The sequence below is a fragment of the Peromyscus maniculatus genome, chromosome 19 (assembly GCF_049852395.1).
Source record: "Peromyscus maniculatus bairdii isolate BWxNUB_F1_BW_parent chromosome 19, HU_Pman_BW_mat_3.1, whole genome shotgun sequence".
NCBI lineage: Eukaryota > Metazoa > Chordata > Mammalia > Rodentia > Cricetidae > Peromyscus > Peromyscus maniculatus.
Window position 1 is genome coordinate 47680358 of NC_134870.1, and position 17236 is coordinate 47697593.

General features: G+C 47.3%; 1 protein-coding gene across 1 annotated transcript in view; it reads left to right on the plus strand.

Annotated features, from left to right (window-relative positions):
• Positions 1-314: 314 nt before the first annotated feature.
• Lmnb1 (lamin B1) overlaps positions 315-17236 on the plus strand; it is a 42901-nt gene continuing 25979 nt past the window's right edge. Inside the window, exon 1 of the mRNA XM_006983031.3 lies at positions 315-755. Within this exon, the coding sequence (XP_006983093.3) occupies positions 397-755 (359 nt within the window). The 5' untranslated portion in view covers positions 315-396. The remainder of the gene's footprint in view (positions 756-17236) is intronic.

Sequence of the window (17236 nt, forward strand, 5' to 3'; positions counted from 1 at the left end):
TCTCGCCGCCCTCCTCCTCCTCCCTCTCCTCCCAGGCCCGCCCGCCCGCCCGCTACGAGCGGCTTGAGAGGAAACAAAGTGCAGCGGGGCGGGAGACTCGCGGCGGCGGCGAAGGCGAAGGCGAAGGCTAAGAAGGCGAAGCGACTCCGTCCTGACGGCCTCCGGGCTGCCCCGGCCTCCTTCCCGCGCACACACGCGCGCGCGCGTGCGCCCGCGAGGGGCAGCGTGTTCACTCACAAAGGGCGTCTCGCCGGCGATCGCGCTCCCTCCGCGGCCCTCCCGCCTCGCTCTTTTGTGCGGTAGCCCCCCCCCCTCCTCCGCCGCCGCCACCACCGCCACCGCCGCCGCCGCCACCCCAGGTGCGCTCGGTCCCCGCCGATCCCGCCGCCGCCCGCCATGGCGACCGCGACCCCCGTGCCGCAGCGGGCGGGCAGCCGCGCCAGCGCCCCCGCCACGCCGCTCAGCCCCACGCGCCTGTCGCGGCTGCAGGAGAAAGAGGAGCTGCGCGAGCTCAACGACCGCCTGGCGGTGTACATCGACAAGGTGCGCAGCCTGGAGACGGAGAACAGCGCGCTGCAGCTGCAGGTGACCGAGCGCGAGGAGGTGCGCGGCCGGGAGCTCACCGGGCTCAAGGCGCTCTACGAGACCGAGCTGGCCGACGCTCGCCGCGCGCTCGACGACACGGCCCGAGAGCGCGCCAAGCTCCAGATCGAGCTGGGCAAGTTCAAGGCCGAGCACGACCAGCTGCTGCTCAAGTGAGTAGACGGGCTCGATCGGCGGCGCCGCGAGGCTCCGGGGACCGCATTGGGGGCGCCGTGCTTCCTCCCGGGAGGGGCTGGCATAGGCCGGGTGCCTGGTCCTTACGAAGGGGACAGGCTCCCCCCTCTCCCGGCCCCCCTCGCCCCGTGTCTTGAAAGCAGAGGGGGGAAATCTAGTGAGCTGAACGAGGCGGGGGAGGTGTCTTGGAGGGTACTCGAGTTATAGAGACAGTGGGGTCGTGGCGATTATTTTCTAGGTGGCTGGGCCACATGCGGGGGCCTGGGGCTTGACCTCGGACCCCAGATCCCCCCCCATCTGCAGGCCCCGGGTGCGGGGAGCTGGTGCCGCTGCGCGCGCTCGAGTGCGCGCCCCGGTTTCCGGCGGGTGGGAGACAAAGCATCTGGTGGGTTTGCTGGGCCGGGGCGGCTGGGCCGGGTGGACTCGCCAATCGCCAGAAGAATGAATGAGTTCTAGGCGGGCGGAGGAAGGGGAGGGACCGGCCCCGAGCGTCCTCGGCTCCCGGGGGTGGATCTTGCTTTGGCGCGCTCAGTCTCGGCCCTGTGACATTTTGCCAGCGAACTGCCCCTGCCCTCAACCGCGCGGGAAGGGCGGGGACTGAGCTGCACGCCTTTGGCCTAAGGCGAGTTGGGTTTCCTAGCTGGGGAGTTGGCTTTGCAGTAGGATGTCCTCTGGTGGCGCCCGGGTCCTCGGGTGCTCTGCGCACCAGATGGCTTAAACTGGCCTTTCGCAGGCCACGGCCGTCAGACTTTTGAGTCGCCGATCGCCCACCCAGCAAGCAGTGGCGCTCAGTTCCTCGCTTCAGCCCCCCTATAAAACAATCTTTTTCCCGGGGACTGTGCTGCGGACCCACACCTCGCAAACCTGCGGTCTGTGGTGCAGTCAGCAGGCCACGGAAGATGTGTTTGAGTGAGGGAGAGCTTGTGATCCTAATGGGAACTGAGTTTTCACACCAGGGTACCCTTTGCCGTCCTTTCCTTGATTTTCTGATGGGTACAATGTGCAGCTCAGTTGTGTGCAACAAGTGCTGGTGTCACGCTTTAGGTTTAGAGATTTGCTGGATTTTAGTCTGGAGTTCATGGCGCTTTTGCACCGCCAGCAGATTTTTTTGGGAGATGTCTGATTCAGACTTTGACCATTTGCCCCCGGGGTATCTTTCTGTACAGATCTGAATCTCATTTCCCTGACTGTTACTACCTTATCAGATACTTCAAAATGACTTGTAAAAACGTGTGTGGTAACAATAAAACAATATATAGGATGGTTAAGAATGAACATTTACTTCTTTCCGATACAAGATGTTACTCTGTTCTCCAGTCTGGCCTGCAGCTCTTGGGGTCGGCTGATACTTCCATGGTAACCAGGATCCACAGGCTTACACTTATCTATAGCCTGTCTTTACTGCCTCTCCTCCATTATTATAAGTGTCGGGGTGTTTTGCCCTCATGTATATCTGCACCACATGTATTCCTGGTGGCCTGTAGAGGCCAGGAAGCTGGAGTGACCGTTCTGAACCACCACGTGGGGGCTGGGCATGGAGCCTGGGTCCACCCGAAAAGCACTGTTCTGAACCACCACATGGGGGCTGGGCATGGAACCTAGGTCCACCCGCCGAGCTGAGCCGTCTCTTCATCGCTGTTGTTTTCTGAGACAGTCTCACTGTGCAGCACTGGCTGACCTGGAGCTCGCTGTAGAGCAGACTGGGCACCACATACCAGAGATCCACCTGCCTCTGCCTCCTGACTGGAATTAAAGGCTTGTGCTACTATGCCCAGAGCTCTTTTGTCCCTCCCTTCTTTGAGATGGATTTTTCAGTTGCCGACACTGGTTTCCAACTGTTGTACTTAAGCAATTGTCCACCTTACCCTTGCGCAGGAACTAAGTAAGGCCCAGCGTCCTTCCTTGCAGCTACAGCCTTCTGTTTCTGTTTCTTGGATTTGCCAACACTTGAATCAGCCTTTGAAATAATCATTCACTGATAGATACTGTTTTCTCTTTATCGTCTTTTTTTTTTTAAAGACAGGACCTCAACTCTATAGTCCTGGTTGGCCTGTCTTTGCCTCCTCAGTGCCAGGACTAAAGGTGTGCCTCACCTTCTTCCGGTTTTTTTTCTTACTGCATTTCTTCAAACTTTAGATGTCTTGCTTGGAAAATTTGGCTGGAGACCTGGCTCAACGGTTAAGAGCACTGGCTTCTCTTTTAGAGGACCTGGGTTCAATTCCCAGCACCCACATGGCAGCCCACAAATGTCTTTAAGTCCAGTTTCAGGGGATCTGATACCCTCACACAAACATACATGCAGGCAAATTACCAATGTACATGAAAAAAAAGATTGTTATGTGTGTATCACTAAAAAGAAAAACAAAGCCCGGTGGCAGCGGTGCTCACCTTTAATCCCAGCACTGGGAAGGCAGAGGCAGGCGAATCTCTGTGAGTTCAAGGCCTGGGCTACAGAGTGAGTTCCAGGACAGGCTCCAAAGCTACACAGAGAAACCCTGTTGAGAGGGGGGGGGGGGAGGGGGAGGGAGAAAAACAAAATCAGGGCCAGTGCTTGTCTTGGACCTATTTGCAATTTCAGAGATGTTAAAATGTTACATAGATCAAACATTTGGTATGTACCAGTTACTTTTTGTGTGTTGAGGTCATAGATTAAAAAAAAACCCTAATGTCCTAATTTTAGGGTTCAGTGGTAGAGAGCACACAGCAAACAAACAATAATTGTCTTGTGCGGTCTGAGGCATTTTGATGCTGGGGTTCTGATAATCTTTCCAGATGATACCCTTGGAGGTTTGCTACACAGTAAGTGGTTGTACTGCCACCTGGCGGACAGTAGTTGTAAATGTTGTGGATCAGTCACATGTTGGCTCCAGCAGGATTAAAAGGTGAAGAGGACAAGGATTATTTATGCCTCTGCCTCCCAAGTGAGTGCTGGGACTAAAGGTGTGCGCTACCACTGGCTGGCACAAGTCTACATTCTTTTTGGGGGAGTAGGGTTGAGACAGTTTCTCTGTGTAGCTTTGGAGCCTGTCCTGGAACTCACTCTGTAGACCAGGCTGGCCTCAAACTCACAGAGATCCACCTGCCTCTGCACGCGCGCGCGCGCGCGCGCGCGCACGCACGCACACACACACACACACACACACACACACACACACACACACACAGTGCTGGGACTAAAGGCATGCCCAGCACAAATCTACATTCTTACCTTGACCTGGGCTGTGGGTTTTTTGTTCTGTTTTTTTGTTTTTTGTTTGTTTTTTATAAATAAAGACAAGGTCTCCCTCTTTATCCCTGCCTGGCCTGGGACTCAGAGAGCCTGCCTCTGCCTCCTGAGTGCTGAAATTAAGGTGTGTATCACTACATCTTGGGAGCTCTAAGTTTTTAAGGTATCTTGTTGGCAGATACATTGTAATTTACGATTCAGTTTTCTGGATCATATATTTTCCTTTGGTGTTTTTACTCTGTTGAGACTATCTTTTAAGTAACTTATGCAAGAAGGATGGCAAGGAATTGTCTGGGTGTCTGAGAATAACTGTCTCATTTGATCAGTAGTTGAGCAAGATTATTTTAACATTTTTGTCTTAGTGCCTAGAAAGTGTTACTTTCCTGTCTTCTGGTGTTCATTGTTGTGGTGTGTGAGGCTGGTATTTCTTGTTGGCTGTCTGTTGTAGTGCCCCATCCCCGCCCAGGCCCAGATAGTTCTTAAATTTGGGTCAAGTTGACAAAAACCAGCCAGCAGGCGGTCTCCTCAGCCCCATTCTTGGAAAACGTGGAAACTTTGTTGCAGTTTCTGAAATTGCCCGCTGACTGGTGTTAGATATTCTCATGCGTCCTTGCTGTTCAGTCTTAAGTCCTTCCAGTTCCAAGGCTTGGTTGTCTTAGGATGTAGTTCTTAGTTGTACTCAGCTTTCTGTACTCCGTTTTCTCAGTTTTCCTGCTGGGCTACCCCCTTCCCCCAGCCCCTTTTAGGAACTGGCCCTGTAGCCCAGGTGCTGACATTACAGACAGGCTCCATTCCTTTTTCTTCTGTACTGGGAAATTACCTTAAATCCTTGCCAGCTCAATAGTGATAGTAATTTAATTTTCTTTTTTAAGATAGAATCTCGCTATATAGCCTTGACTGACCTTGATTTTGCAGAGATCTGCCTGCCTCTGCTTCCCAAATGCTGGGATCAAAGGTTTGTACCATCACACCCATCCTGTTTATTATTAGTTTTTAAATTGTGGGTGGGGATTGTGGATGTGCATTCTATGGCTAGTGTGGAGGTGAGAGGACAATTCTGTGGGCCGTTTGCCCTATCTACCTTTCCATGGGTTCTAAAGATCCACTTTGGGCTGTCATAATTTCTAACAAGATCCTTCATCATCCGAACCAGCCAGCCAGCCCAGTAATCACTGTTTTCGTTTTGAGAGAGAGTTTCACTATCACCTTGGCTGGCCTGGAACTCTTATGTAGAAGAGGCTGGCTCGGATCCTCTGGCCTTGGCCTCCCAAACGCTGGGATTACAGGCTTGTGCTACCATACCCAGTATATACTGTCTTTATTTGTATCCAGTGAGAGAGATGTTAGTAGAGTAATGCATCATCTTTTTGAGAAGTTACTTTTGAACAATAAAGGGAGTGTAATTTGGAAGATGAAAAGGAAGGATTGTTTTATTGTTGGTTTGAGTCCATTTGGCTCCTGAACTTGTCTAAAAATAATCTGTACATGTTAATGTTGAGGCAGTGTTTATGGAGTAATTACCATTTAGGCAGACATATTAAGGAAGCAGTTGTAGTGTAGTTAAAAAAAAAATCACCTTTTGGTTCCTTAACAAAAACCATCCCTAGACAAGCATCACGGTCCAGGTGTTGTGGGCACCTGTAAATGACTGCACTTGGAAAGCTGAGACCGGATGGGTTCAAGTGTGAAGTCAGCCTGAGTTACTGACAGAGACCTTATCTCAGAAATCTCCCAAATCAAAAAAACCAAACAACACTCTCATTCCAAACCAAATCCCAGAAACATTCATGGAAATGTCTTGGTCCTGCTGGAATCTGGTAACTGCTTCTATACCCAGGTCCTCAGGCAGGCTAGTATAGGCTCCAAGACAACGTTGCTTGCATTTAGTACAACTCAGACAGGCCTTTAACACAGGCCTTTAACACAGGGCTTTGATGGCCAAACCTTTCAAACTGATGTGAAAGTCTAAGGAAGAGGCCCTAAGTGATTAGACTGTCCAAACCCTTCTATCCTATGCTTGTGAAGGAAGATTGGGAGAAAGATACCTGTTGGAATTGTTTATATAATTTAGGATCCAAGATTAGGCAGTCTTTTGGGGTATTCGGTTTCAAGGAAGTAAGCATAGAATGAAAGATACACAGCACAATAAAAATAGGCTGCCAGGTCTTTTTCCTCTTTGAAGTCACGGGTTTGGTGTGCTCGTTCATTTGTCTAGATATTACCTCTGCTATGCCTGAGTTAAAGATCTACCATGCACACACACACGGTTAGAGCGAGCCTTAGTCATCAGCTGGTGACAGGCACCCAAGAGGAGAACCTCATTATTTCTAGGCTCCAAAGATGGCTACTAACCAGTGTTACCCCTCGCTTTTTTTAGTCTTCTGTATGATAAAGAGATCATGCTTTGGCTATCATACTTGGGAACTTAAGAATATTTTCAGGGTTGACGGGAGGGCTCAGCAGGTCAAAGGGCATGCTGCTCAAGTCTATCCTTAGTTCAGTCCTGGAACCCACCCTAGGAGAGGACCAACTGCTGAGAGCTGTCTTCGGGCCTCCTCCACACATAGGCTGTGACACATGAGCATCTGGGAGCGTATATACATACAGTGATGAAGTTAGAAACTATACAAAAGAAATAAAAAAACAAACCCACAGATAAACACCAAGTAGAACATTGAAATTACCCATCTCCCCCCTGGAATTCAGAGTTCTGAGAACCTGGTATGGGGTTCATACTTTTATAATCCTTGTGCTTAGGTTGAGAGTCAAGAAGATCACTTGAGTTCAAGGATGGTCTGCCTTGCAGAGTGCGAACTTGTACCAGAAAAACAAAACATGGCCAGTGAGGTGGCTCAGCAGGTACAGACACGAACTTCCTGAGTACATGGTAGAAGAGAACAGACTTCAGGTTGTTCTCTGACTTTGCCCCACCCCTACGCCGCCCCTACCCCCGCCCCAATAAAGCATGCTAAAAGATGGAGGAAGTAAGATCTGACAGGATGACCTGTACTGGCACTGTCTTTTGCTGTGACCAAAGAAACTTTGCACTGACCGAAGCCAGCCAGTTTCTCAGAGGCCAGAGAGTGCCATGAACTTCAGGAGCCTCTGGCAAACAGTATCAGGTTACTGGTTAAATGTTGCCTAATTTGCTGGTTAAGTATTAGCCACTGGGTAAAGGCATGGCAATTTTACCAATATTTGGTCCTAGCAGCAGTGGCTAAGTTTCTGGAAGCTGGTTCTAATTCTTGGGCATTTTTATGTTGACGGTGCTAACAGAGAGCAAAAACTTGGTGTCTACACTGGAATCAGATGAATTAAGTCATGTCTTTTGTGCTTGGGCCTTGGTCATAAGGCTTTCTCAGTTAATCTGCTTGCTTGGTCTTTACAAATGTACTGTTTACGTTGCTTTCAGTTTGTTTGGATGTGTTGATATAGATAGAATCAGGCAACTTTTGCTGCTAGATGGAGCATCTGCTCTAATCAGCTGGTTCTGTCTATAGAGAACAGCCTGGAGGGCTTGCGTCTCCTGTAATGCTGGACAAAAGGCAGACAATCATTTCCCTCTGTTCTGGTGCTCAGACTGAACTAGAAGCTTTACAGATCCTGTGCTGTAAGCTCTGTGATAGCCCTGCTTATGGGAGGAAACCAGGCTCTGAGGCTGTTGTGTCTGGGGATACTTAGATGAATGGAGGCTGGCGATGGAGTTGTGATTGCTCTAACAGCCTGTCCTGGGTTTCCATACCGTGTCTCAGTTAATCATAGTAGTGCTGATCTGTATGACTTCTGGTTTCCTGACAGGAAGCAGTCTCACAGGGCACGGACATCTGACATTTGGACTAGAAATCTCACACAGGACAGCTGCCTTTCAGGGCCTGTAGGGTGCTGCTTTTGGCGGTGGTACCAGCTGTGTGGTTTTCACGGTGTTGATCGTGTTCAAGGAGGTAGTTTTGGATTTGTCAGGAGAGCACAGTGATTGAAATGCTCTTTGAAACACCAAGGGTGAAGATGGAGCTGGAGAGGTGGCCCAGTGGTTAAGATGTTGTATTGCTCCTCTAGAGGATTCAGCACTACTCTGGTACCCACTTCAGGTGGGTGGCTTACAACCACCTGTAACCCAGCTCTAGGGAACCCGACACCTGGCTTCCATAGGCACCTCACTTCTCTGTCATACTCACAGACACATGCATAATTAAAAGGAAATCTTTTAAAGATCTTCAAAATTAAAAATACTTTTGTGTGTGTGGGTGTTTTGCCTGCGTGGATGTCTACTTACCACATGCCTGTCTGTTGCCTGTGGAGGCCAGAATAGGGTACTGGATCTCTAGGACCTAGAGGTATAGATTGCTGTGAGCTGCTGTGTGGGTGTTGGAAACCCTGGACTGAGCCCTGATCCTCTAGAAGAGCAGCTGGTACTCTCAACCACTAAGTCCTTGCTCCATTCCCAAATAAAATAAATATTTTTTCTTAAGAAATGAGCGAAAGTAAATTAGTAAGGTTTCTTGTCTCTTTCATACAAAGCTGCCTTCCTACTTTACTCCATGCCTTAATAATTTAAAAGAAATTAATACCTCTCTAAATCTTTAATCCCTGTGACAGAAATGTGCTTCCACCTTGTATTCAGCACACACTGGAACAGACCTACGCTAAGTCTTTGCAGCAGGTGGTGGGAACGGAGTAGGATTCTCCCCGTGATCACGTTGCTTACGGTCTAGAGTGGGAGCCAGCATGGCAGCATTACGGTTTGGGAGAGTGTAAGTGCAGTGACTAGGACAAGCGATTAGTGCTGGGCAGCAGCGGCCCCCTGGTGCTCTAGAGAAAAGAGTTCATTTCTCAGTAGAAAACAGTTAGGATGCAATTGCCCTGAGTACCAGGAATTCGTATAACTAGAGGTGTATGAGTTGAGAGGATTGCATCTGAGCCCTGGGAACTCTTAGAAGAGTGGCATGGGGCTGTCACTGGTACCTCGATAAAAAGACAGGGACACCGAAAGGACACTTGGAAGTAACGAAAGTAGCCCCTGGCCCCGAAACTGTCAGGAAGGAGAGCACGCGGATCTAAGATCGTGGGTGGGCATAGGGTTTAGGAAGGAGTCTAGGGTGAACACTCTTGTGCAGAGGTCATGTCATCAGGGTTGACAGAGCTGGCTAGGGAAGGAGCTGGTCTGAAGGATCCTGCTCTGGGTAGTGATACAGTCGTGGTGCTTGTTGGACTTTGAGCTGAGATGTCAGCTGGCAGTTTAGAGTTCTGAGATCCTGGAGGTGAGGTAGAAGGTGGGAAAGACTCCAAGGAGATGATCTGTAATAATCAGAGGAAAAGTTGTCATTGGACAAGATTGGTGGCGGGGGAGGTTGGATAAGGCCTAAAGCATCTGTTTCCTCTGGTGCCTAAGAGATGGTTTTTATTGTGGGGGAGCCTGGTGTCAGTGAAATGCAGTGAAGCAAAGCACTAGCCATATTCAAGGCCGGTGAGAGGACATGGGCCATGGTTTAAGCTGCAAGAATGTAGGCAGCGAAGGGAAGAGAGAGGCCTTGAAGTTTGCTGTGTTGGCGCTTGCACCAGAGCCTTGTACACGGTGGGGCAAGGGCTGTGTGGGAGAGGCCTACGTTATATGATGTGGGGGACCCCCCCCCCATAGGGTTTCTCTGTGTAGCCCTGGCTGTCCTGGAACTCACTCTGTAGACGAGGCTGGTCTGGAACTCACAGAGGCCCCCACCTGCCTCTGCCTCCCAAGTGCTGGGATTAAAGGCATGCACCGTGACTGCATGTGTGGGTGCTTTTGTCTGCATGCACTGGCAGAGACCAAAGAAAAAGACTTGAGGTGTCCTGCTCTATCTGTTCCTTCTTACTCATTTTGAGACAGTCTTTGAACTTGGAGCTAGACTGGCGGCTAGCAAGCCCAGTGACCCCTCACCCTGTCTGCCCCATCCCCACAGTGCTGAGGTTACAGGTGTGTGCTGGAATCTGAACTCTGCACACCAAGCACTCTTGCCCACTGAGCCGTCTCTCCAACCTCAGGAGACACTCTCTTTTGTTTTTATTTAGTGTATGAACGTTTTATTGCATGTATGTCTGTGTACCACATATGTGCCTGGTGCCTTCGGAGTCTAGAAGAGGGTGTCATGTCCCTTGGGTTAATAATGGCTGTGAGCTGCCATCTGTGGGTGCTGGCTGGCACTGATCCTGAGTCCTCTCGAAGAGGGCAGCAAGCACACTTGAAATGGTCTTGAGCAGCCTGGGACTTGTTGCTCTGCCTAAGTGAGGTTCTGCCCGTGGTGGACTGGCTCCGTGCAGTGTCTGTCTCCCACAGTTTGTGTCTGGTTTATCTGATGCATATCCGACTTGATGTCTCCAAACACGAAAGCCATTCTGACAGCTTTCCTTTACCACGTTCCTCACGCAGGGTCGCTCTGCTTCCGGTTCCCCTTGGTCTTCTTTCGCCTTTCACAGTTCCCACTCACTTGGTTCAGAGTTGATTTAGTTAGGGGAGTCTTCCCTGACTTCTTATTCAGACTTGTGATGTGTGCTTTGAAAAGAAGCCACCGTGACAGTCCAGGAGTGTGCGTGCGTGTGTGAGTGTAATGTAAGATTACCTTCATTTTCACTTCTGCTCTTTACATCCAAGTGTGGGTTGCATTATTGACGTGTGTGTGTGTGTGTGTGTGTGTGTGTGTGTCTGTGTGTGTGTCTGCGTGTGTTATGCAGTGGCGTTGCTCTGACGTTCCGCTTTCCAGCCTGCCATCCATAGGCTTAGATTTTGGTAGGCCCATTGGATCATCATTTGTGACGGTGGCTTGCGTGACTGGTAGAGAAGTCATTTTATGTATTAGTACATAGTTGGCTCTACACCAGCGGGATTCAACTGAAAACACAAAAATTGCATCTATACTAAACATGTACGGACTCGCACCCTTATTCACCAAATATGGTTCTCAACCTTCCTAACACTGCGACCCTTTAACACAGCTCCTCCTGTGTGGTGACCCCTACCATAAAATTATTTTGATTCGACTTAATAACTGATTTTGCTACTGTCGTGAATCTAATGTGAATACCTGTATTTTCTGATGGTCATAGGAGACCCCAAAGGGGTCATAACTCACAGGTTGAGAAGAACTATAGTGGACTGTTTCATGGCATTCATAAGGTTAGAGGCAATTTAGAGATGATTTAAAATAGAGAGGAGGATATTTCTAGCTTATATATAACAATATAGTATTGTTATATATGTAAAATATGCTACTTTAGAAGGGAGTTATTGGCTTTGGTTATTGGTGTAAGGGGGTCCTGGACCGATCTCTTACTGATACTGAGGAGAGAAATGTTCTGGAGTCCAGCTCCAGTCTTACGTAGTCTTTTCCTCATTTTGCTGTGATTTGTTGGAATTGGCTTGCTTTTCACTGCCTTCTGCACGTTTGTCAGTGGACAGTTTATTCCACCATTAGCAGCTCTGAGCATGTGTAGTGCCTTGTACTCTTTGCTTGCCAGAGAGACCCTTGCTGATGGGAATTGTGCTTACAAGATTGGGTATTCTGTGTATTGTACTTACTTTAATTGCAGGGAAGTTCCTTAGTTTTCCTCATGAGAAACAGTGTGGCTCATGTCCTGTTCCCCTGCACACACTACTGAAAATGATCAGTAACATTGGAGTCAACTCATGTTATCAGGAAACTTGAGCCTATTAGGAAATAAGATTGTTTGGTTTTAGGAAAGCAGACTTGTTTATTTTGGGAACCTGGTCTTTGTCTCTGGTTGGCCTTGAACTTGGAGCAATCCTGCTTCAGCCTCCTGAGTGCAGAATTATGGCTTGACTGGGAATGAAGGTTATTATAGGCATAAGTTTTTTTGTTTTTTGTTTTGTAAAAGATAATAAAAGCGCGTAGATTCTGAGCTGATTATGAATAAGTCCCCAGAACATTATTTGTTCTACGAGTGAAGTCGCCAGTGTTGAGTTGCAGGCTCCTGGACAGCTGTTTAGAAGAACCTTAAGGTGATTTGGAATAGAAACAGCCGAGAATGCTAGGCCGGACCGGCTTGGTTCCCTGGGTGCAGTGTACAGAGATTTAACATTCTCTTTTTTTGTGCTGCTGAGTGGTGGTGTGCACCTTTAATCCCAGTACTGGGGGGAGGGTGGGGGAGGGGACACAGGCGAGCGATTTCTGAGTTTAAGTACAGCCTGGTTTACAAAGGGAGTTCCAGGATAGTCAGGGCTACACAGAGAAACCCTGCAAAATAACAACGAGAAATTTTTGCTTTGTGATGATTAGAAATAATGATTTGGATTATGGCTATAAGTGAAAAGTTATGTTTCCCTCTGATCCTCCAGAATTGTTGAGTAAGTATAGCCCTGTAATGATGTTTTTCTCAATTAGCAAACACTTTTGAACACAATTTTTTAAAATTTTAAAATTTTTCGAGACAGGGTTTTTCTGTGTAACAGTCCTGGATCTTGCTTTGTAGACCAGGCTAGCCTTGACCTCACAGAGATTCACCTGCCTCTGCCTCCCGAGTGCTGGGATTAAAGGTGTGCACCAGCATTGCCCGTCGTCCCTGATGTTTTTGAGACAGTGTCTCATTGGGATCTAAGGTTTGCCAGGTAGGCTAGGCTAGGATCTTGACTCCAGCGCTGGGATTACAAGTAACTCACTAGCCCCTTAATGTAACTTTTACACATCTTCTTTGTGTGTGAAAAATCAAATGACAAAAACAAAAATACTTGGAGAAATAAAAATTGTGAAACTTGTGTAAAAGAAGAGGATCCCAAGGAAAGCATTTTTCTAGGTCTTGGCCTAAAGGTGAATACAGATTCTTTACCCATAGCCACACTGAATGATTTAGAAATTTTTCATTCTTTGTAGTGTGCTACACTGGTCAAACTAGGAATTTCCCCTGGGTGAGCATTTCTGTCAGGTGTAACACTAGTCAAGAATGTGTTAATAGAAGGGCAGTCATTTCCAGACACCCAACTAAAGCTATTCTGTAATGGGATCTAATTGAGTTCATTTAAATGGGGCAGAAAGGAATGCACTATGTACATAGTTCAGGCTGACTTTGAACTCCGCATTCTCCACCCTCGGTGTTCTGAGTGCTGGGTTATAGGTGAGTGCCACTCACTACATCTTTCTTGCTAATTATGATTAAAGTATTTGTTCCTAGAGTTTGGCCTGTTGGTTTGTTTGTTCGTTTCATACAACTCTTGATTCTCCTTTTAATTAGTCTATTTTAATTTTTTCAAGTGTTTATTGCTATGGTTGGGTATAAATATAGCTGTGATCCCAGCATTTAGGAGGTAGAGGCAGGAGGATTAGGAGTTAAGGCCAGACCTTTTCTATATATAGGGTTAAAGGCTAGCCTGACTACTCATAGTAGGAAGTGTCAAGAATGCCTTTGATCCCAGCACTCGGGAGGCAGGTGGATCTCTGAGTTTGAGGCCAGCCTGGTCTACAGAGCTAGTTCCAGAACAGCCAAGGCTGTACAAAAAAACAAAAAGAGAAAAAAGAAACCAATATATAAATATATTAAACCAATATATATAAATATATAGGAGATATAGGAGGAAAATATTTACTGATAGGATAGGCTTACTAGTTCACTTTCAGGTGGCTATTATTGTCAGATATAGGTCTTGAATGATTTTCTAAAGACTTATTCAGCTTTTTTTTTTTTTTGGTATGTGTGTGTGTCTTGTAACCCTGGCTGGGCTGGGATTCATTTGCTATACAGATTAGGCTGGTTTTTGTTTCCCAAATGCTAGGATTAAAGATGTGTGCCCAGCTCTTGAGCATTTATTTCCGGTAGTGCTGTAACTTTGGAAAGACAGGTCTAGAGTAGGGTATACCCGGGGAAATGTAGGGCATGTAGACGGGGTGGTGATAGTCAGACACACAGTTCCAGAGCCCATTGTATCTGAAGCTGAAGCCTGGGTTTCCATGATGATCTGAAAAGAAGTCAAGGGTAATAGCTCACCAACACACCCTAAACACCTCCAAGTACACAGCTGGGTGTGCATTGATGGAGAGGAAGTCTGTAGAGGGAGCCATCGGCTCCCTTTCCTTTATCAGTGGCCCTATGGTGGCACCCATGTTTTCAGTGTAATGTTGTGGACTGAAGCAGGAAAGGAGCCATGTGTGAACACAGAACAGGGAAGCACGAGGTAGTGGTGTACAAGATGGCTAGGAGCTATTTGGAAAGTCCTGAGTAACTAGCCACTTACCCTGGAGAGTGGGGCATGTCCTAGGCAGTGCTAGTTCTGTTGGGAAAGTAGAGCTACATCCTGTTACTGTGAGGGAACAGTTGCTAGCCGATTATTTCTTTAATGACAAGGATAGACCTAGTTAAACTCTTGGGGTGCAAATTCTTCCTCAGGATAGAGTGCCAACTACATTGCATAAAACTGCCTAGCTCTTGGATGCAGTTAGTTGGTTTTAGTTCCTGTATAAAGTGTCTGAAGGAATGTTTTATGACTTGTTTTTAGTGTGCATATTTGTAGCATTAGATTCATGTACTGAATTTAATTGAAAACTTTACAATATTTCTGGAGGTAGAAATAGTTGAGTTAGACTGGTCAATAGCACTGAACAAACCGAAAACAGTTAGAAACCTGTGACAAGATTATGTTCAGATTGTTAACTCACTTGACTGAATGGCCTCCGTATGCCCTTGGCATTGGCTACTCATCTGACATAAAACTCTAATGGCTCTTATCTGGAGATGGGTGTAATCTTGAATGTTTTCATGATTCATCGACATTGGCAGGGTCAGAGGGAGAACACTTAAAAGTGAATTTCAGAGACGATAAAAAGATTGCAGTTGTGTGTGTGTGTGTGTGTGTGTGTGTGTGTGTGTGTGTGTGTGTGTTGGGGGGGGTTTGAGACAGGGTTTCTTTGTGTAGCTTTGGAGACTATCCTGGAACTCACTCTGTAGACCAGGCTGGCCTCAAACTCACTGAGATCCACCTGCCTCTGACGTGCTAGGGACCCAGCAGTTTTTTTTTTTTTTTTTTCCCTTCTTAAAAGACATTTTATGCAGAATGAAAGACTTGGGAAGGTGTTATTTTGGTACTGTAATTGCACTCTGGGCTTTGTGTATGACAGGCATATACTGAATACTCCACGGCTTCAGATTCATTTAACATTTAGCAAGACCATAGTTATCTACAGGTTTTCTGTATAGGAAATTCAGGAATTATAAGAGGCCTTTTCCTTCTTTGAGTCTATAAGTCTCTTGAGGGAGCTAAGGATCCCACAGTACTGGAATCTGTGGCCTCAGAGTTACATCAGTGTGCCTCATGTGTAGAGGTGGCAGTGGGTTCTCTCTTCATCGGAGACTTTCTGGAGGCATCCGCATTTCCACTCTTAATATTGTGGACTGAAGGAGGAGAGGAGAATGCTGCATGAACACAGAACATTTGTTTGGTGCTTGGGTGTTGCGGGAAAATTTGATCGAACTCTTGCCAATAAAGTTAAACTTTGAATCAGGGTGGAGCCAGCGACTAGCTGACTGAAATTGGCCGCAGAGAAGCCAGCAATTTAGATAGAGAAGTCACAGGAAAAAAAGGGTGGGGACTTGAGTTTTGCACTCCCTTTTTGATTCTGAGGCAGGGAAGAGAGGTGTCTCCCGTCAAAAGGCAGTGTCAGCTAGTTGCTACTCAACCTCTCTGAGCTAGCAGGTTTTCACCCCAGCCTTTGACTCCTGCATCTTATTGATAAATAGAATGATAGATCCTTAATTTAAACCTACATAGCAGGTTGTGGCAGAGCCAGAGCTGTGGGACTCCACCAGGCCATGGCCTGAGTGGCCAGCACATGGGGCCCGCAGATGATAATTAAAATAGCAGTAGATTCATGTGCAGCCGCTAAGCCTACAGAAACCCATCACTTGGGATATTAGGACAGCTGCAGGGAATGTCTGCCACCAGCTTCCGTTGCAGGCACACCTACAAGTCCATCTCATTCTTTCACTAAAGCACCAGACAGCTACATTTATAAGCCAAATCCACTCTACCTAACTTGATGTTTTAGGTAGCATATACTAAACCTTCAGGAGTGTTTGCTCAGTTAAATGAATAGGTCCCCAAGTTCAGGAACTCAACTGAGCCCTCTGTTTCTAACTCATGTACCTGTGTATAAGTGGCTGATGCAGGAGCCCTCCATGAGGTCCAATACAATGCCTGTTGTCTTACTTCAAGAGAAGGCCATGGTGGCTTGTAGGGCAGATCTTGATTGATTTGGTCTCAGAGTAAGTCTGGTCCTGTAACCAAAGGATCATGACTTCACACTGATCTTTTTGAGTTTTATTTTACATAAACGGGTGTTTGCCTGCTGTAGTCTGTACACCATCTGTGTGCAGTGCCCTTGGAGGCCAGAAGAGGGTGTCAAATCCCCGGGACTGGAGTATAGACCCGTCTGAGCTACTGTGTGGTGCTGGGAATAGAGCCTGCACCCTCTGGAAAAGCAGCCAGTGCTCTCAACCTCCAAGCCACAAGAAGATGATAAAGGGCTTCATGCAAGGCCTTTCTTTTACTTTTGGAATGATAAAAGCCTTTTTTCCCATTTGACAGGGTTTCATTATGTGGCCCTGGCTGTCCTAGAATTCACTATATAGACCAGGCTGGCCTCAAACTCACAGAGATCCACCTGTCTCTCCCTCCCAGTGCTGGGATTAAGGGGGGGACCACCCCCTCCCCGAAACATGCTTGCATTCGTACAAAAAGCTAACTTTGCATGTCCACACTCAAGAAGAAAAAGAATTAATTTTTAAACACTTGCCTTTCCTCTTAGAGTACATACAAAACCTATAATAGCTCTTTCCAGAGAAACTCAATTGACAATTTCTTTAAAATGTATACATTAGAAAATTATAATGATAAAAACGTGGAAAGTTAAACTCTTCAAAGAAATTAGTCATTTCATAGGCTCCATTCTAGGAAGAACCACACACACAAATACACAGACACGCACTATAGTATTTCTAAGCAGGTACCCAAGAAAGGCGAGAGTTCCCACCGGGGACTTGAGGACTGGTCTAGTCTGCCGTGTTTTAAGAAACTACCCACTCCCACTCACAACTACTGTAGGAGACTGCTTACACCCAGTTGGACTACCAGCATTAATTACAGTCTGACTCTGAGAACCAGTGGGTTTTTGACCAGTCAGATTTCTTCCATCATTTGGCCAACAAAGATGGCTCAGAGGGTAAAGGCATTTGCTGCCAAGCCTGACAACCTGAGTTCAATCC